This window comes from Eucalyptus grandis, chromosome 5, assembly GCF_016545825.1.
Source record: "Eucalyptus grandis isolate ANBG69807.140 chromosome 5, ASM1654582v1, whole genome shotgun sequence".
Taxonomy (NCBI): domain Eukaryota; kingdom Viridiplantae; phylum Streptophyta; class Magnoliopsida; order Myrtales; family Myrtaceae; genus Eucalyptus; species Eucalyptus grandis.
In genome coordinates, this window is record NC_052616.1 from 57160426 (window position 1) to 57178196 (window position 17771).

Here is a 17771-nt window from a genome sequence, read left to right on the forward strand (position 1 = left end):
AGTCTAGGAAACTGGCATATTATTGTGACGGCCTAGGCGGCGGTGCGCGGGGAGGAGGGATGGCGGTGCGTCCGCACCTCGGTCCCCAGATGTGCACAGGAAGGGGGCGTGTCTCCTGTCCCACATCGCTTAGGAGGGAGTTCTGGCTAGTTTATAAGATTTGGGTTTTCTAACCTGTGTAATGCATTTTAAAAGCGTGAGGGCCAAAGGCCCAAAGTAGACAATATTACACAGTGGGAGGCCCAAGTCCTTACAAATGGTATGAGAGCCGACTCCACGCAGGAGAGGGGGCGCATCTCCTATCCCATATCGCTTAGAGGGGAGTTCTGGACTAGTTTATAAGACTTGGTTCTCTAACTTATCTAACGTGCCTTAAAGTCGTGAGGGCCGAAGGCCCAAAACAAACAATATTACACAGTGGGAGGCCCGAGTCCTTACAATTATTATGGATTAATTAATGTTAAAGATAATTATAATATTTCTTCTAATTTTCCATATCTCTCAAGAATATACATATATCTATTCTAATTGTGTAGATTATATTTATTTTGTTATCTTAGATAATTATCTAATAAAGTCTATAAAGGCTTATGTGCTCTTCAGTGAAACACATAGAAATACACAAAATTTACACACAATTATCTCTTCTGCATATTTCTTATCTTTAGGAAACTTTGAGTGCACTTATGCATACCACAACACATGCCTAATTGCCCAACCGGAGCACCACATATTTTGTGGGGTTCTCTTTTCAATTACTACTGATATCCCTCTCTTAAAGTCGATCCTCATCATTGTTCATCATGTTTGTAGCCGTGTAAACTTGTTTTGCTATCGCATAGTTTGCAAAGCAGCTAGATTTGTAGTCAACACAACATCCTTAGCAGTGTCCTGTTGTTACAGCGTCCACAGAAATAGCCTCTTGCGATGCAACCTACACAATAGCCACGACATCCTCTTGCTGCATAGCCATGACAGCTTCCACAACCTTAGCCACGATGACACACGATAGCCACCTAAGTAGCCACTATACTGCGTAGCCCTCCAGCCGTGCATTTTTTCGGAACTTTTCTCCAAATTTCAGATGACTTTTTCTATGTCAACTTGAGCTTGAGAGACACGATAAGGATAATTCATTTAATTCTTTATATCTCCCAAGATTATACGTATATCTCTCTTAATTGTGCATATCTTTGATTAATAATAATTCGGATTATGTTCATCTAATTATCTTATATAGAAAGTTATTAACAGGCTCATATACTCTTCACAAGAAAAAAAAAAAAAACTAGAATTTCCATAATTTATCTCTTCCGCATATTTCTTGTCTAATCGGGTGCTCTTCAACTGCCTTATGAGTTGAGGATTGGCAGATCAGGTTTCTTCCTCCTCCATAGGTCGAGGATTTTGGTAGGTCTAGTCTTCTGGAATTCATTTCTTGCTCGATCTTTGACTAAGCCTTAATACAATTATGGATCGTGACTTTGATCCCAAACACTATCAAAGTGATCTCTAAGACCCTTTACTACAAATGATTCTCCACCAAACCTCGTACAAAACGACGTAGCCAGGACTTGGAGACTCCCCCTTTGCCTTGTAATTGCCATTTCCACTTCACTATTCCATTTTGTCTTCAGGAGCTGAACTAGAAACTGTTCTCTTGTTACGCAAACTGAACTGATACAGCTTGAACATTCAGAGCCAATGGTAGAAATCATTGTATGCGGACTACTTAGTTCACATCCACCGGGACTTACTTCAATAGGTAAACAATGCGGTTCTTAATTTTCTTTTCATATGGTGCATTTCATTTGACACATTAGATGATTCAACTCCCAAGAAGCATCATCAGTTTCTGTGCATCTGAGAATATGCGAAACTGTTCGCGAGACTTTCACCGCGATATACTAAAATTTCTAGCAAGACTTGTACCACTTTCTTGCACCGAAAAGCTTTCACTAAGATGTCTTGATAGTTTGTCATTTCTCGGCTCTCTCACATACGCGTGCAGTTCTTGCATATATCCTAATTCTAATATTTCAGGTCGAGTAAATCCTTAACCCTACTGGATGTCAAAACCATGAAAAATGACTCTCTCTCTCTCTCTCTCTCTCTGAGAGAACAATAACTCTCCTCCTTCCCCGCCATAAATGCAATTGCACCCTCTCAATACGCTTTGCAATAACTCCTCTCGCTACCCTCTTCCTCTTCTTCCCCAAAACACTCCTCTCTCTCTCTCTCTCTCTCTCTCTCTCAAACTCACACAGACACACACATCTTCCTCACTGTACAGTCTCTGTAAAAGAAAACCCTTCTTTTCTCTTTTCCATTTCTCACTCAAGCAGAAGAAGCTCTCAAGCAGCCCCAAGACATGCCAAAGCGATCAGTCTGAGCTTCAACCCTCAAAGCTTCTCTCCTCAGTAAGTCTCCCTCCCTCTCTCCCTCTCCCTCTTCCCCCACCCCCATCTCTCTGTGGACACGTTATTCACATAAACCATCACCTTTTCAAACAGTTCCCCAGATCGCTCGCTCACTGTCAACCCTTCGCTTTGATTTTCCTTGTACGAAGTTTTACGTTATTTTTTTTTTCCACACACAGAGAGTGAGAGAGAGAGTCTGGAGAGATTGGTGGGCGTTACGATTTAAGTTTGACTTAAGAGTGTAAAAAAGTTGCTTGCGTTTTTTCTTCTTCTTTTTGGAAAGTGTTTGACAGCTTTCTTCTCGCTTGAGTGTGTCAACTCCTCCTACGTACACCACATTTTTTTCCTGTTCTAACCTCTTGGCACGTAACAGCTCAAAGACTCGAGACTTTCTTTCTTTTTCCTTTTTCTTTAAATTTTAAAAACCCCCCCCCAAAAAGAAACCGTGGTCACGTCATTAATGCCCTTTTTCGGCTAACCTGTAGACAAAACCCCCACTATTTATCTTGCTCATAGAAATCAACCCACCAAAAGCAAACTTGCTCATTTGAAAAAGAGCAAAAAATTACAAACCCTACATGCATTTTCCTTCACATCTGGGAAGATTTTGGACTTCCTGAGGCTGGAGAGAGGGAGACGTGGTCGGTTTCTAGGGTTGTCTCATGCGGTTGCCGGAGTTTTGTGCTCTGACTTAGTTGAATGTGAAGACGGCGTTCTTTCTTAGGGGATAAAGGCCACTTGAGGTCCACGAATTAATTTTCTGTGATTTTTTTCCATTTTATCTTCCAAACCCCAAGTTGTGTTTGTTTCCATCTATTGTTCACATCTTCTGAACTTACTTTATATTTCCTATGTTCAATACCACACCACATTTTGCTAAGCCCTGTTTGTGTGGGTGAGATATAACCCTAAATCTGAAATGGGTTGAAGACGCATTAGTTCATCAGTTAATGGGCGTGCATTGGTTGATCCAAAAAGATCTAAGGCACGACCCTTCTCAATGAAGGGATAGTTCCTTTTCTGTTTTTTATTTTTCATTTTGGCCCTTTAAAGATCAGTAGACAACTCCATGTATTCTGTACCTTCATGTATGTGTGCTTGCCAGCTCTCTGTAGGAGAAGATCTTTTGACTTTTGAGAGCTCCATAGTCCATACTTATCACTTACCCTCTCCATCTCCCACTCCTTCCCTCCCTCCCTCTCTCCCTCTCTCTCTCTATATAACTTGAGGGTCACTAAATATTCTTGTGTTTTTTTTTTTTTTTTGGACAAGAAAAAAACTCTTAGTGGGTTTCTCTCTCACAGTCTCCCCACGCTTTGCAGAGAGTAGAGAGCCTTGAGGGAATAAAATCAGCGAAAAATGTTCCAACCCAACATGTTCGACAGCCACCATCACTTGCTTGACATAACTGGCGCGAGAAGCTCCGAGAGCGAAGTGCTGAAGATGAGAGAAATCGAAGATTTCGAGACCAAATCTGGCACTGAAACCATGGAACCCGACCCTTCAGGCGACGACGTTCAAGATCCCAACAACGACGACAACAGCAATAACAATGGTCAACGCCAGAAAAGAAAGCGTTACCATCGCCACACTCAGCGTCAAATCCAAGAGCTTGAAGCGTGAGCAAACAACATAATTAACGCCATTTTTTTTTCTATATTTATTTTAGTGGTTTAATTATTTGGGTATGTGAAACATTTTTCTCTCTCTCTCTCGCTCTTATATTTATTTATATTTTCAAGTTTCTTCAAGGAGTCCCCTCACCCAGATGACAAACAAAGAAAGGAACTGAGCCGGGAGCTAGGGTTGGAGCCTTTGCAAGTCAAGTTTTGGTTCCAAAATAAGCGAACCCAAATGAAGGTAACTTCTCTATAATAAGTTTGCATTTGAATGTGCAAAATCCAGTGTGGCAAAAACAAATGCTAAATCTATGTCTATAAAATTACATAATCAAGACCCCAGATAGCTTCCTTAGATTTTATGTCCGAAAGGTAATAATTACATAATACAAGCTACAAAATGCACATGCAAAAATGATGTACTCATGTATGATCAGGGATTGGCGGTCTAACTAATAGATGTAATAGAGAGATGCATATTTTGGCAGTAGTTGACAATTGTTTTAAGGTGGAAGTGCCTTCTAGAGATTAATGATACAAGTGCTGAAGGATAGTTTTCTAACTTACAGGCTCAACATGAACGCCACGAGAATGCAATTCTGAAGGCTGAAAATGAGAAGCTTCGGGCTGAGAACATGAGGTATAGGGAAGCTCTCAGCACCGCCACCTGCCCCAACTGCGGTGGCCCTGCCGCCCTTGGGGAAATGTCTTTTGATGAGCAGCATCTGAGAATTGAAAATGCTCGTTTGAAAGAAGAGGTAGCATAGGAATATAAGTACAATTGGCTGTTGCACTTTCTCAACTCATGACTCACAAGATCAGTGCATATCGGGCCATGAAAAAATGTTGAACCCTTGTTCTTTTATTGCAGATAGATAGGATATCTGTGATTGCTTCGAAGTATGTCGGGAAGCCGTTGGCTTCTAACTACCCTCATCTTCCTCCTCACATGTCATCCCGCTCCCCAGATCAATTCCCGGCACAATCAGGTCTTGTTGGAGAGATGTATGGGGGAATTGATCTCAGAAGATCAGTATCGATGCCTTCTGAAGCAGATAAGCCATTGATCGTCGAGCTTGCGGTTGCGGCAATGGAGGAACTGATTAGGATGGCACAAGGAGGAGAGCCATTGTGGATTCCTGCGGGCAGTGGCCAACCATCAGAGATATTGAATGAAGATGAATATTTTAGGATCTTCCCTAGAGGAATTGGGCCAAAACCTTTTGGGTTCAAATCGGAAGCTTCGCGAGAGTCAGCAGTGGTTATTATGAATCACATTAACCTTGTCGAAATACTCATGGATGAGGTAACTTATAGCTCTGCTTAAAAGCGATTTGAGCAGTTGATTGGTTCCATTTCTTCTAACATCATTTGTCTCTCAGCATCAATGGTCAGGTGTTTTTTGTGGCATCGTCTCAAGAGCAATGACCATCGAAGTCCTATCAACTGGTGTTGCCGGGAATTACAATGGGGCATTGCAAGTGGTAACACTCACACTTTGCATAATAATCTGACACTATTTTTCCATTTATTCCGTTATAAGAAAGCTCCGTTCATCAAATTTTCAGATGACAGCTGAGTTCCAGGTCCCATCGCCACTTGTTCCTTCTCGAGAAAATTATTTTGTGAGATATTGTAAGCAACACGGTGATGGAACTTGGGCTGTGGTCGATGTTTCCTTGGACAATATACGAGGGAATCCCATACTACGGAGCCGGAGAAGGCCATCCGGCTGTTTGATCCAAGAATTGCCCAATGGTTACTCAAAGGTGGTCATATATTTCCTGGACCCTATTCCTCTCTAGAAATGAGACATCCCAATTTAATCACCACTCTTTTTTCACATACATAATTTCTACCGAATAAATTCTTTTGTATCATTATCTGTTTTCAGGTCACATGGGTCGAACATGTAGAGGTTGATGATAGAGCTGTTCATAGCATATATAGGCCCCTAGTGAATTGTGGCCTTGCCTTTGGAGCGAAACGTTGGGTGGCGACACTGGACCGGCAGTGTGAACGTCTCGCGAGCTCAATGGCCAATAACATACCATCAGGAGATCTGTGTATTTTTCCTATTTCACAATGTTCCTTCAGGAATCCCCAAAAGTTTTATTGCCAACTTTAGTGATGATTAATATTATATGTGCACAGTGATAACAAGCCCAGAAGGAAGAAGGAGCATGTTAAAGTTGGCTGAGAGGATGGTGCTTAGCTTCTGTAGCGGTGTTGGTGCTTCAACTGCACATGCTTGGACGACATTATCAGCGGCTGGTTCTGATAATAATGTGAGGGTCATGACAAGAAAGAGCATGGATGAGCCGGGCAGGCCTCCTGGAATTGTGCTAAGTGCCGCAACTTCCTTCTGGCTTCCAGTTCCCCCCAAGCGGGTTTTTGATTTCCTCCGTGATGAGAACTCTCGCAATGAGGTAGGGAATTTATGCTTCTTTATTGGAAGATAAATTGGGCTTCATTTCTTGGACATATGTCGTGTTTTTTGGAATCTTAGATTCCTATTGAAGTTCTGTCTCTGGAGATGTATATTCTTCCTTTTAATTGGCTTTATAAATAAGTACATTAGAGGTCTTAACCAAGAGGCATGTATAGATAGAAATTCAACATTTTCTTGTGGATATCTGTTTGAATTGAACTAATGATCTGTGATTTGTTGCCTAATGCGATGTCCATGCTTTGTTAGCTTTCGAGTAATTGGTGTTGTGGCAAATGTAGACGACTCTTGCCTAGTTGTATTATCCATTACTGCCGATAAAGAAATTGATTTCGTGTTGCTTGTTGCTTATCCATTTGTGGTAAATTGTGATCAATGTAGTGGGATATACTTTCAAATGGGGGACAAGTTCAAGAAATGGCACACATAGCAAATGGTCGCGACCCTGGCAACAGCGTCTCGTTACTCCGCGTAAATGTAAGTGGCCACCAAAAGGACACTATTCTTACATTAGAGAGAAAAATCATGCTTTTCGCATCTCTTGGGACTGATTTTTCTACCTGTAAATTGAGCTGCAGAATGCAAATTCGAGCCAGAGCAACATGCTTATACTGCAAGAAAGCTGCACAGACTCTGTTGGTGCTTATGTGATCTATGCTCCAGTTGACATTGTCGCTATGAATGTCGTATTAAATGGTGGCGACCCCGACTATGTAGCGCTGTTACCCTCAGGTTTTGCCATACTTCCTGATGGGCCAGAGTTTGGTGGAGGAGGAGGCATTCTCGAGATTGGCTCAGGTGGCTCGCTACTGACCGTCGCATTTCAAATCCTAGTTGACACAGTACCATCTGCTAAACTCTCTCTTGGGTCGGTGGCTACGGTGAACAACCTGATCAAGTGCACCGTTGAAAGAATCAAGGCATCAGTGTCGTGTGACAACCCATGACCAAAGAAACTGCTATTATGGTTAGTGCTGATCTCCTTTGATAACTATATAAATATATATATATATATATATAGACACACACGCATGAGTTTGAATCAATTTCTAGCACCTCAGTACAGTGACACTTTGATTTTGGGTTGATCAATGATTTATAAATGCAGTGGCAAGAGCTGGAGAGATAGCAAGAGCGAAGTTATTTTCTCCAAAAATTTTTCAGGAAGTCAAGAACGCACCTGTGCATAGTCTTTTTGATGTTGCAAGAGAGAAGCTGCTAACACAAGAAGTGAAGTGCATGGGTTCGGGCATTGACTTTGCCGAACGAAAAAAGAGATCAAGTCAGAACCCTTTTGTTTGTAGTCTTTTCTTAATATAATCATTCTGTGTTGTTTTGGTTTAGTTTTGTTAGTCCAGTACGAAGTTGTTTCCTGCAAATGTGTTGTCTTTGTGCCTTGAAGCTAGACTTGATGACTAACTCAATGTTTGTTTAGATTCAAACCAGTTGGTTCAACTGGCAGAACTTTAGATGCTATTGTTATTCTATGGCATGATTCTGGTCTCATGTGAGATGATCAATTCAAAATAATTTGCTGCCGATAGATATCTAGCAAGGTGCATACAAACTGTTCTAACTTCATTTGCAAAACCAGCTCATCTCATATAATATTAGTCGATCCCACTCAAATGATTAAAAACCGATGCGCATCGCCTTAGTAAATTCTACATGCTAGATTTGAGATTATACACAACAATCCACTCGGTTTCCTTGACAATTTTACACTTCGAGAAAAGGGAGCACTGCTCTAACATTCACATCATTGGCTGCTCCCTTCTAACCTCTGCAGATTTGCCATCTCGAGGGTAATTGCTGGCCTTTGGCTGCAAATTGTGATAAAACGCATATCATCTTCCTCAATCAATGTGGACCCACAGTGCGACACCGTAGGGTTTTTTGTATTTTAATCATTGGTGGGGGTTAGATAGATGCAATGCAGACTTATTGAACTGTGAGTCAGTGGTTGTTGGCAACAATGAATGAACGGCGAAAAACCATCCAGACTGTGGGCCTGAATAGCAGGTTTCGGAGGAGAGTAAATTTTGTTTTGAAAGAAAAAGATTGGGGGCTTGAGTAGCAGGTTTCGGAAAAGAAAGTAAATTGAAAGTTTGAGTATTGTAGGGTTAATGTTTTCAATATTCTGAACTAATACCCCATAAAAAAATTTGTCCCAAATTAATTGTCTCGCAAAAATTCCCAAACCGGCATCTCATGTATCCTGAGTTAATTTTCATCTTATGAAAATTCTCAAACTAATGTCTCTAACATAGATCTACCCTCCGTAAGCAATTTTGTGACCTAACATGGAGGATAAGTTTATCCTCCCGAAAAAATGCAACTCTGCATATAACGATAGTGGTTTGCATTCTTCCTATTCCATTTTATTGCGAGATTGGCAACTAATAATAATTTAATAAACAACATTTTTGTCGTTTGACCAATTGGCTAGGACAATAGACAGCTCATGCCCGCTCATAGTGTCTTGCCCTACCTAAATGGAGTAATCTCTCTATTCGCTCTACATCCAGTCTCTGAAGTCCCCACCTCCGCTCTTCCTCGACAGCAAGCCAAGAAGTAGACTTTGCAAACGAAACATTAGGGCCACAACCCCTTCACTCTATACGGATGCATTACAATGGACGGAAGAACTCAACCTGAAAAGCTAACTATCCAAGAAAGAGAATCCGATTCATTATAAGTCTCAAAATATCTCCTTAGTTGCCAGACGTGAGACATTGCTTGCATCATCCTCCCTCTCTTCCAGATTTTTGCAACGTCATAAAACGGCCTCGAGGACGGCACCTCATGTCACCACCAAGGGACCGCAACCACGAGGAAGGTGCGCCTAAGGAGTGGCTCTAATACCAAAATGATGTGTTACAGTAGGTGGAAAAATCATCCCGTAAAGCTAGCTTTTCAGGAGAGGGAACACAACCTATTATAAGTCTCAGAATATTCCTTGGTTGTCTGATGTGAGACTTTGCTTGCATCATATCTTGACCCCAGCTAGGGCTGGGTTTATGGGGAGCCAGTTCCCACTACACTCATAGTTTGGCTAGCCTACCAACCGTTGCAGGAATTTTCACGATCCCTAATCAAAGATTTGATTGGATGCAGGATCTAGTCCATGAAGAAGAGAGGTACAAATGCAAATGATATTGTTATAAACTCATTTTTCATATTGATAGGATGCTTAATGCGAGATTTGGATAAGATAATTAATTTGAGATTCTTCGTGAGACTAAAATTAACTTAGGGTAATTATTTCATAAATGTATTGATTTAAGTTTTTTTTTTTTTTTTTTTTTGTGAATCAAAAATTAATTTTGAGTAAATGTGTATGGGTTATTATTATGATTTTTAGTGGTAATTACCCAAGTTTTTTCTATGAAGTATTTTGAGCACCAAGTGACTCTGTATAATGGCCCTAAAAAATATGCTAGTGTGTAATGAGTCGAAATCAAATTTCAAACAACCAAGATGAAATACTTTTTGTATTCCATTTTCTTGTGTAATCAAGTCTAACCTTCTTTAAAAAAAAAAAAAAAAAATCGGTAGCATATAAAATGAATTTGGACTAACTATATGGTGGACACCACATCCAACAGATTATACCTTGTGACTGTACTTTTGACAATTTATAGAGATTTAACAAGAATTTTACAAAAGAAAATAGAAAAAGATAGATATTCTTTGCTTTACGTAAAAAATAAAAAAATAAAAAATTGGAAAATAATAATTTAAGAATAGGTACCCAAATTTTGCTTTTCCATAAATTGAACTAACATTCTCCAATTTTTCTGCTTTTCTTCATCTGGGGGAAACATCCTTAGTTTTCACGAAATAAGCAAAAGAGAAAATAAACAGGTAGGTAAATAAATTATAGGCCTGCCGTTGCTCGAGTGATATTGGGCTTGTAGCAGGCCCAGGCCCAGGCCCAGGCCCAGGCCCAGGCCCATTGCGGATCAGCGACTCTTCCGTCGTCACCTTTTCTTCTTCTTTCTTCTTTTTCTTTTTTAGTTTGCCGTCCGTTTTTCTTCTGGACGAAGACACAGAGGAAGTGGGTGTCATAGTTTTGAGCGAAATCTAGCAGGTTTATTGCATGATCACCGAGTGTTTGACTAATTTCATGCGTTCATATGAGAGCATGATCTTGGCTTCTCTTTTTCTTCCGGGTGTATTTGGTGACTAAACTAGAGCAGCCGATCGCAGAGGCCACCCTGTGAATGGGTATATCTTTCTTGAGATACTTGTGTAAGTAGAAATATAGATGGTTGTAATTCGACTTATGCAATCACAAGAAACCTGGAATCCTAATGTAACAATTTGGTTTGTTGTCCAAGTCATGGAGTTTCATTCTAACTTGCCGTCCTTTGATTTAGGAAGTACCATTCTCGACTTGTGTTCTGCGGAGGGAGGACCAATAAAGCAGTCTCCAATAAACAGCATAACTTTGTCTCATTTCAGAAGCTTGCTTACATTGGATGTCACCATGTAAAGCTGAAGTATGTCATGATGGCTTCATCAATCATGGCGAAATGAATGAGTGCACAATTGCATATTACATGGCCTTCATGCTATGTTCTAGTTACGTCTTGGACTCTAGTAAGGATCTCATGGTTGATGGTTTCAAGTCTTGAACTAGAAAGATGTAGTACTTCTCCATTTTTCCCGTTCTCTAGTTAACCTGGGCTGGGGTCACTGTTGCGGATAGTAAATACTTCAAAATACAAGTTACAATATCTTAAATACTTTTGTTGCTCTAACAATTCCATGAATTGTTTGTTAATGGTGGTGAACTGTGTATGCTAGTAGGACGTCACGAGTTATGGATGAAAGTACTGTCAATGGCAAATCCAAGGGTTAGAGGCTGTGTAAAGAGCAAGATATGGATGCTGCTATTGACAATATAAATAGGCTTCCCAAGGCAATCCTAGAACACATCCTGTCTTTGCTTCCGATAGTGGATGCTGTCAAAACAAGTGTATTGTGTAAAAAGTGGGAGTATCTGTGGACATCTATTCCTAATGTTGAATTTGAGAAGGATTCTGAGTCTGAGAGGGAGCTCTTCATGATTCTATGGAAAGAGTGCTTGTCCTTCGTGGATCATCTTGCATAAGATGGTTCTACCTTGCTTGTAATGTGTCACGTGATGCATCCCGTATCAATTTATAGGTATCTGCAACGGTTCAGCGAAATGTTGAGGAGTGCTTTCTTTACCTTTCAGACGTTGAAGGACCATTTGCCTTGCCCTATTGCTTATTCACTGCCACATCATTGACCAACCTGGAAGTATTTGTCCTAGGGGCCTTAAAGCTACCTTCTAAAATACTCCTTCCTAATCTCAAACACTTGATTCTTATAAAAATCACATTTTCAGATGAGTTCTCGACTGAGCAGCTATTGTCTTGCTTGGCTCTTAAGGAGTTAACTATAGAGGACTGTGATTGGTCTTATCTCAGGGCAGTGACTATTTTTCACTCCCATGCTAGAGATCTTGACTGTGACATCTTGAATTTCAACCATGTCTCGATTAAATGAAATGGGCATTTCGTCGACGCACCTATGATCGTTTTACTCTGAGATTGGCCCCTCATGAGTTAACTGATCTATCAGATGAAGTCGTTAAGGGATATAAACGCGACAGACTTGAGAATTCGATTATAACTTGATTGCTCAATCATGATAATCGGCATGGGTCAATATGGTATCGTTATAAGCGATTAGTGATTGGATATAGGTCAATTCGACGGGAGCACGCAATTGAATTGTAGGTTATTCCACCTGATTGCAAAATTTGCTTTGAACGGCACTAACCCAATTTTCTGTCGATTCAGTACCTAGTACCTGTAATTGAAACATTGAGATTTTTACAACAATCGAGAGTCGCCTATGAGTTAGAGATGCACAACGTGGATTGAAAATTATTGACCCAAACGTGCTAAAATCTCTGAAAGCTACCCGGTAGGTTAGGTTACGCTAAAATCGTGTCCGGTTGAATTTAACTATAAAATTGAACTCGATTTCGGGAATCGAAAGTTCGAGCGTGTCACAATTTATTTTTAAGACATCGTCGCATCCTTTGAAGAATTTTCGGCGAGCTCAAAATTTTGGTGGAAAATCAAAATTTACCAATTAAATTCAAGGAAATTCGGATGGGCATTTTAATTGGCAATTTTGGCAACCAAAGTGAGTTGGTTTGTGAGGGATTGAAGGGAAATTTGTTTAGGTTACTGTCATGGCATGTTGGGCCATTAAATTAAAATTGTTAGGTGAGAAATTGAATGAAGACTAAGGCAAATTCATAGGGGCAGCTGTTGGGTTGATTTTGGGCACCAAATTAAAGTCATGTGGTGAAGTTTTGTGAAGAATTGGCTTGTGGGAGAAGCTTGGACAGCAAGGGGCAAAAACTTTGGTGCCAAGAGCACTCAAGTAAAAGATATTTTCACCTTGGACCTTATTGGACAACAGCAAGACTTCTTGGTCCCTTGTCCCCTCCTTGTTCCCCTCTCTCCTCCTTGTTCCTCCTCTCCTCTGTGAACCACCCCAGTAGACCAGTTTCTGCTTATGTTTGAGCTCCTTCTTCCTTAAAGCTTCCATTCTTCTCTATTGTTGAAGCTGCAAACAGCTAGGACTAGGCCAGCACAACCAACAGCCTCGCAAGCTACCCGCGAGCCTAGGCTAGCTTGCTCGTCGCTACCCTCCGTTGCCCAACTCCATCCGCCTCACGCTCGTGCCAGCGTTGATGCCAGCTCGCCACCATCGTAGGCCGTTTGCTTGCCTGAGTTGCTCCAATCACCAGCCTATTGCCGCCTAACCGTCTCGGTCATCCCCGTGCCATGACTAGCCTTCGTAGCCCCTTGAGCTAGCTCAAACAGAACCGGTTTTCCAACTTGAGCTGTGAGCTTGCAAGGCCTTTTTCGGCCCTTTCTAAGCCTCCTTTGGAATTGCCGTAGGCTCCGGTATTGGTCGCCTTCGTGTCGTCGTCGCCATGGACCCATTTGCTTGCTAATCCGGTGAGTTAACTCCCTAATCTTTAATTAGGTTGTTAATTACGCTAAGGGAGTTAGATTAGTGTCAATTAGCTTAATTAGATTGGTGTTAAGCTAGATTATCCTTAAGTTGGATTAATGCTAATTTAGTTTGGTTAGATTAGCCTTAAGATGAATTAGTATTAATCTAATTAGTTAGATTAACACTAATGAGGGTGGTTTAGTCTAATTTAGTGGATTTTTTTCGTAGATAAGTTTACTAGACCCTTGCCGTTTGCCATTTTTGTTAATCGAAATGTGCTAAGATTTTGAGTTTGTTTCCTTCTTGAGAAATGTTTTAGACATCCTCAGTTATGACATATATTTTATTCAAGATTTTAGGGATTTAAAAGAATAAAATTTTGACTTCATTAAAAACAAAACAAAACCTCCATTTGTGTTGAAACTTGTGACATTTTGATATTGCAAGGATTTTTATCAACTTTTAGGGTTCGATTTTCAAAATAATTTTTTTCACGAAAGTTGTTTGTCACATATTGTAGTTTAATATACTCATATTTTAGATCAAATAGACAAGTTTTGGACCTCGAACCAAATTGATTTTGGAGAACGTAATTTCTAGACACGGACACAGTTTTTGTAACGGATTGAGCGAATTATTGCTCTTAATCTAGAATGATCTGGGTTTTGGTATCTCATGAAAATTTTTCATTTAAATGTCATTTATAACATATTCAAATTTGAGAATTTTTTGAGTTTATTTGGTTATGGTTTTGAAATTAAACCTGGAGACGCGGGAGTAGCCCGATTTCTACCGGTTAGGACCGATAGTGGTTTGTGATTATTTTTTATGCTGTCCTTGTTGAGCAATGCATATTTAGTGATGTGGTTGACTTGTGACATGCTTAGAACTTATGCGTGATGATATGTGAATGGTTGTGCTATAGTGATGATTTATTGTTATTACAAAAGATGACTATTGAAAGATGGGGTGTTGTGTTAAGGAAAATGAAGTGTGTTATGAAAGGGTAAAGGACTAAGTGCTACATGACAATGAGAATTCGTGTGATTCACCTCTAGATCCTTATAGTTAATGGCTAAGTGCTACATGGCAACTTGAGTCACATGAAAGCTACCTCTAGAGCATTGCACTATTGTCATGCATAGTAAAAGATTAAGTGCTACACGATAATATAATTTCGTGGGACCCATCTCAAGACCCTGGTACTATTGTTATATGTGGTCAAAGGTTAAGTGCTGCACGATAATGTAACTTCGTGAGAGCCGCCTCTAGAGCCTTGAGTTTGAATATTGAGCGTGGATTGAACCATTGATATGAGATATCCGCACCTGATTATGGGACGAAATTATGTGGCACGGAATGGAACGTGTCATGACGATTTAGCCTTATAATTGGGATCCTTGTGAGTATTTGATGAATGATATGAGGTGTTATAGCTATTGAATGCATTTACTATATGCATATGTTATATGAAATGCACTAATGTGCATGGACGCACTGAGGCGAGGTAAGTCATGTATGGTGCATGTTTAAGCTAGTTCTAGGTGAATTCTCGCCTTAGTCGGGGCTTAGGGTTTAACTTGCTGAGATTTTTATCTTACCCCGTCGTGGGTTACCATTTTCAGGGCGGTAGCATGGAGGATCTAGAGCTAAGGCTGAAGGGTCCAGAGTGTAGATGGCCTAATGGTTTCTTTTTGAGTCAGATCTTCTGTATATGATCCTGTAGGTTGAACCTGATATGTTTTTTTTTTTTGACAACCTAAGGAAACCCGTAAGCCGACAGCCAGTGGGCAAACCCTGGAGCCCACGGAGGAACCCAACACCCCGTGAAGCGGGTAAGTCCACCTGTGACGTGCTGGGGATTCGAACTTCTCCCCTTCGTCAGGGGGAGAAAGTCCGAAACCAGCAATGCCACTCAGTGCAGTGGTTTGAACCTGATATGTATATAAAGCGTGTTTTGTGAAAATTGGTTGTCCTACTTTTCTATTCCATGTTTGTTGTTGTTCGAGTATATGTTTAAAATTTCGCTTCCACATGTGCATTAAAAAAAAAAGAAAAAAGAGTCGACGATGAGTTCTAGGAACGTCGCAATTTAGTCAACCACCAAGGGTTGTGCACGTGCTCGGAGTTTGGGGCGTGACATCCCCGCCCGAAGTGGTATTAGAGTTGGTCAGTGTCTGGAGTGATAAGGTGCGATGGGTTATGGGATAGTTAGTAGAAAAAAACCTTTTTCCTTATGTAGACGCTTGTGATTGATTGATTGATTGTTTCGTGAGGGTTCCTTAGCTTGCTAATTCTATGTAGAATTGGAAAGCAGGTTCTGTAGAGAGTCTACAATATGAGCGATCCGGAGCAGAGAACTCCTTAGAAGAGGACCGTTGCATCAGTCACTTAGGGTAGGATGCCGACTAGGGTTGATGCCTAAGTAGTGCGCAGGCTCAAGTCAGCGCAAGTGAGAGAGCACTATCATAGGTTGGTATTGGTGTAGTAGCACCTGATGATCCTAGAATAGATGAGATCATGCAAGCACTCGAGACTCTAGGAAATCTGATGGGGTAGCAAGTTTAGAATCAAGCTGTCGCTGTCGTTGCTGCTGTTGCACCTGCCGAGGTTCCACCTAGGAATGTGATTGGTGATTGGCCTATGCATAAGTTGGTGGGGCAGTTTCTAAAGCTAAACCCGCCGAGGTTCTCAAAAGTAGGTGATCCCGAGGTTGTAACCCTATGGATCCAAGAATTAGAAAAAGCTTTCGCACTACTAAGGTGCTCAGAGGAAGACAAGGTTGTCCTTGCAGTCTATCAGTTGCAAGGAAATGCAAGCACCTGGTGGAGGGCCATCAGGGGAAGAGTGTTTCTTGAAGATGTGGTCCCGGTGTGGAATGTCTTCGTAGAAGTTTTTAATGGAAAATACCTCTTTGATTGTGCTAGAGAATAGAATATGGCAGTTTTAACATCTTCATCAGGGTCTGATGTCTGTGGACCAATATGAGGCAAAGTTCGCTGAGTTGTCCCAGTACACCCCCGGACTGATTGAGGATCCAATAGACAGAGCAAGGAGATTCCAAGATGGACTGAGACTGGAGATAAAGGATCCATTAGTGCCGCTTAATCTGAAGGATTACAACGATATGTATGAAAGGGCACAATTGATTGAGAGAAACCTAAATGAACAAGCCGCCGCATCTGGGTTGCGGTTTGGGTCCAACAGAGATGGAAATTGGTTCGAGAAGAAGTCGATGTCTGAAGGAAGGTATCTCGTTCCGCCCAACAAGAAGGGTGGGAGTGGAAAGCCAACACCTAACCCGAACGACATGTGTCGTTTCTATCGGAAAAGACATGGATCGGCTCCGTGTTATACTAGAACAGGAGCATGTTACAAATGCGGTCAGCACGGCCATCGGGTGAAGGACTGTTCACATAGGTCCAGGGGAGTACAGGCACCATTACCGCAGATATGGCACTACTAGAATGGCGAAGGTGGCAAGAACAAACCAAGCTATGCACCGAACAAGAATGACAGTGTTTCCGGAATAATTTTATTAGAGTGGCGCAGCGAAATTTTTGTTAAGCTTATAGAACTTCAGTTTGTTGTAATGAAGTCGTAGAAAGGAAAATCACTGCCTAGAGTTGTACTTGACTATTTTGCTTATGTATAACTTTGATGTCATATATGAAAACAGTTGACTCAATGAGCATCTTGTTGTAATGGATTGTTATTGTGAAGTACTCCAATTTAACTCGTTAGCATGTAGAAGTTTTGAATTTGTTGGGAACTGAGAAGGACTCTCAATTACTTTAATCTCATTACTTGAGGCAACTCGTTTATTAGAAGTAGGTTGCCAAGGTTTCTTAACGACCATCGTGGATATGACAGTTGAGGAGTTGATGATGAAGAGCATCGCCGTGGTACAAGAGTTTTTCTGATGTGTTTCTTGAAGAATTAATCAGCTTACCCCTAGAAAGGGAGATTGAGCTCGTGATTGAGTTGGCCCCCGGGACGGAGCCAATCTCTAAGGCTCCTTACCGTATGGTGTTATTAGAGTTGAAGGAACTAAAGGTGCATATGCAGGAGTTGTTGGACAAAGGATTTATACGTCCTAGTGCATCGCCTTGGGTAGCACCAGTTCTGTTTGTGAAGAAGAAAGATGGGTCGTTGCGCCTTTGCATTGACTATCAACAACTCAACCGAGTGACGATCAAGAACAAGTATCTGTTGCCAAGGATTGACGATCCGTTTGATCAGTTACATGGAGAGTCGATATTTTCTTAG

The 17771-nt window shown here is 41.0% G+C and overlaps 2 protein-coding genes across 4 annotated transcripts; both read left to right on the forward strand.

Annotated features, from left to right (window-relative positions):
* Window positions 1-2218: 2218 nt before the first annotated feature.
* On the forward strand, window positions 2219-8018 carry LOC104445739 (homeobox-leucine zipper protein MERISTEM L1). 3 transcript variants are annotated; one of them, XM_039312466.1, is made up of 12 exons: window positions 2219-2420; window positions 3725-4039; window positions 4163-4280; window positions 4609-4797; window positions 4911-5345; window positions 5422-5523; window positions 5608-5808; window positions 5934-6105; window positions 6194-6468; window positions 6870-6965; window positions 7067-7455; window positions 7597-8018. In XM_039312466.1, the coding sequence occupies exons 2-11, from the start codon at window positions 3780-3782 to the stop codon at window positions 7433-7435; spliced, it is 2217 nt and encodes a 738-aa protein (XP_039168400.1). In that variant the 5' UTR covers window positions 2219-2420; window positions 3725-3779; the 3' UTR covers window positions 7436-7455; window positions 7597-8018. The 3 variants fall into 3 exon arrangements, with proteins under 3 accessions (XP_039168400.1, XP_010057969.2, XP_018728495.2); XM_010059667.3 differs by having other exon boundaries at window positions 3743-4039; XM_018872950.2 differs by lacking the exon at window positions 2219-2420 and adding an exon at window positions 2948-3163 and having other exon boundaries at window positions 3743-4039.
* An 8127-nt stretch (window positions 8019-16145) lies between these two features.
* On the forward strand, window positions 16146-17771 carry LOC104447612. The gene is made up of 3 exons (XM_010061332.1): window positions 16146-16373; window positions 16465-16751; window positions 17450-17771. Exons 1-3 carry the CDS (start codon window positions 16146-16148, stop codon window positions 17769-17771), a joined length of 837 nt encoding a protein of 278 aa, XP_010059634.1.

Coding starts and splice junctions, on each gene's coding strand:
- LOC104445739 (XM_039312466.1), top strand. CDS start 3,780: ATGTTCCAACCCAACATGTTCGACAGCCACCATCACTTGCTTGACATA. Junction 4,040..4,162: donor CAAATCCAAGAGCTTGAAGC/GTGAGCAAACAA, acceptor TATATTTTCAAG/TTTCTTCAAGGAGTCCCCTC. Junction 5,346..5,421: donor TCGAAATACTCATGGATGAG/GTAACTTATAGC, acceptor TTTGTCTCTCAG/CATCAATGGTCAGGTGTTTT.
- LOC104447612 (XM_010061332.1), top strand. CDS start 16,146: ATGCATAAGTTGGTGGGGCAGTTTCTAAAGCTAAACCCGCCGAGGTTC. Junction 16,374..16,464: donor TTCTTGAAGATGTGGTCCCG/GTGTGGAATGTC, acceptor CATCTTCATCAG/GGTCTGATGTCTGTGGACCA. Junction 16,752..17,449: donor AAGTCGATGTCTGAAGGAAG/GTATCTCGTTCC, acceptor AGAATTAATCAG/CTTACCCCTAGAAAGGGAGA.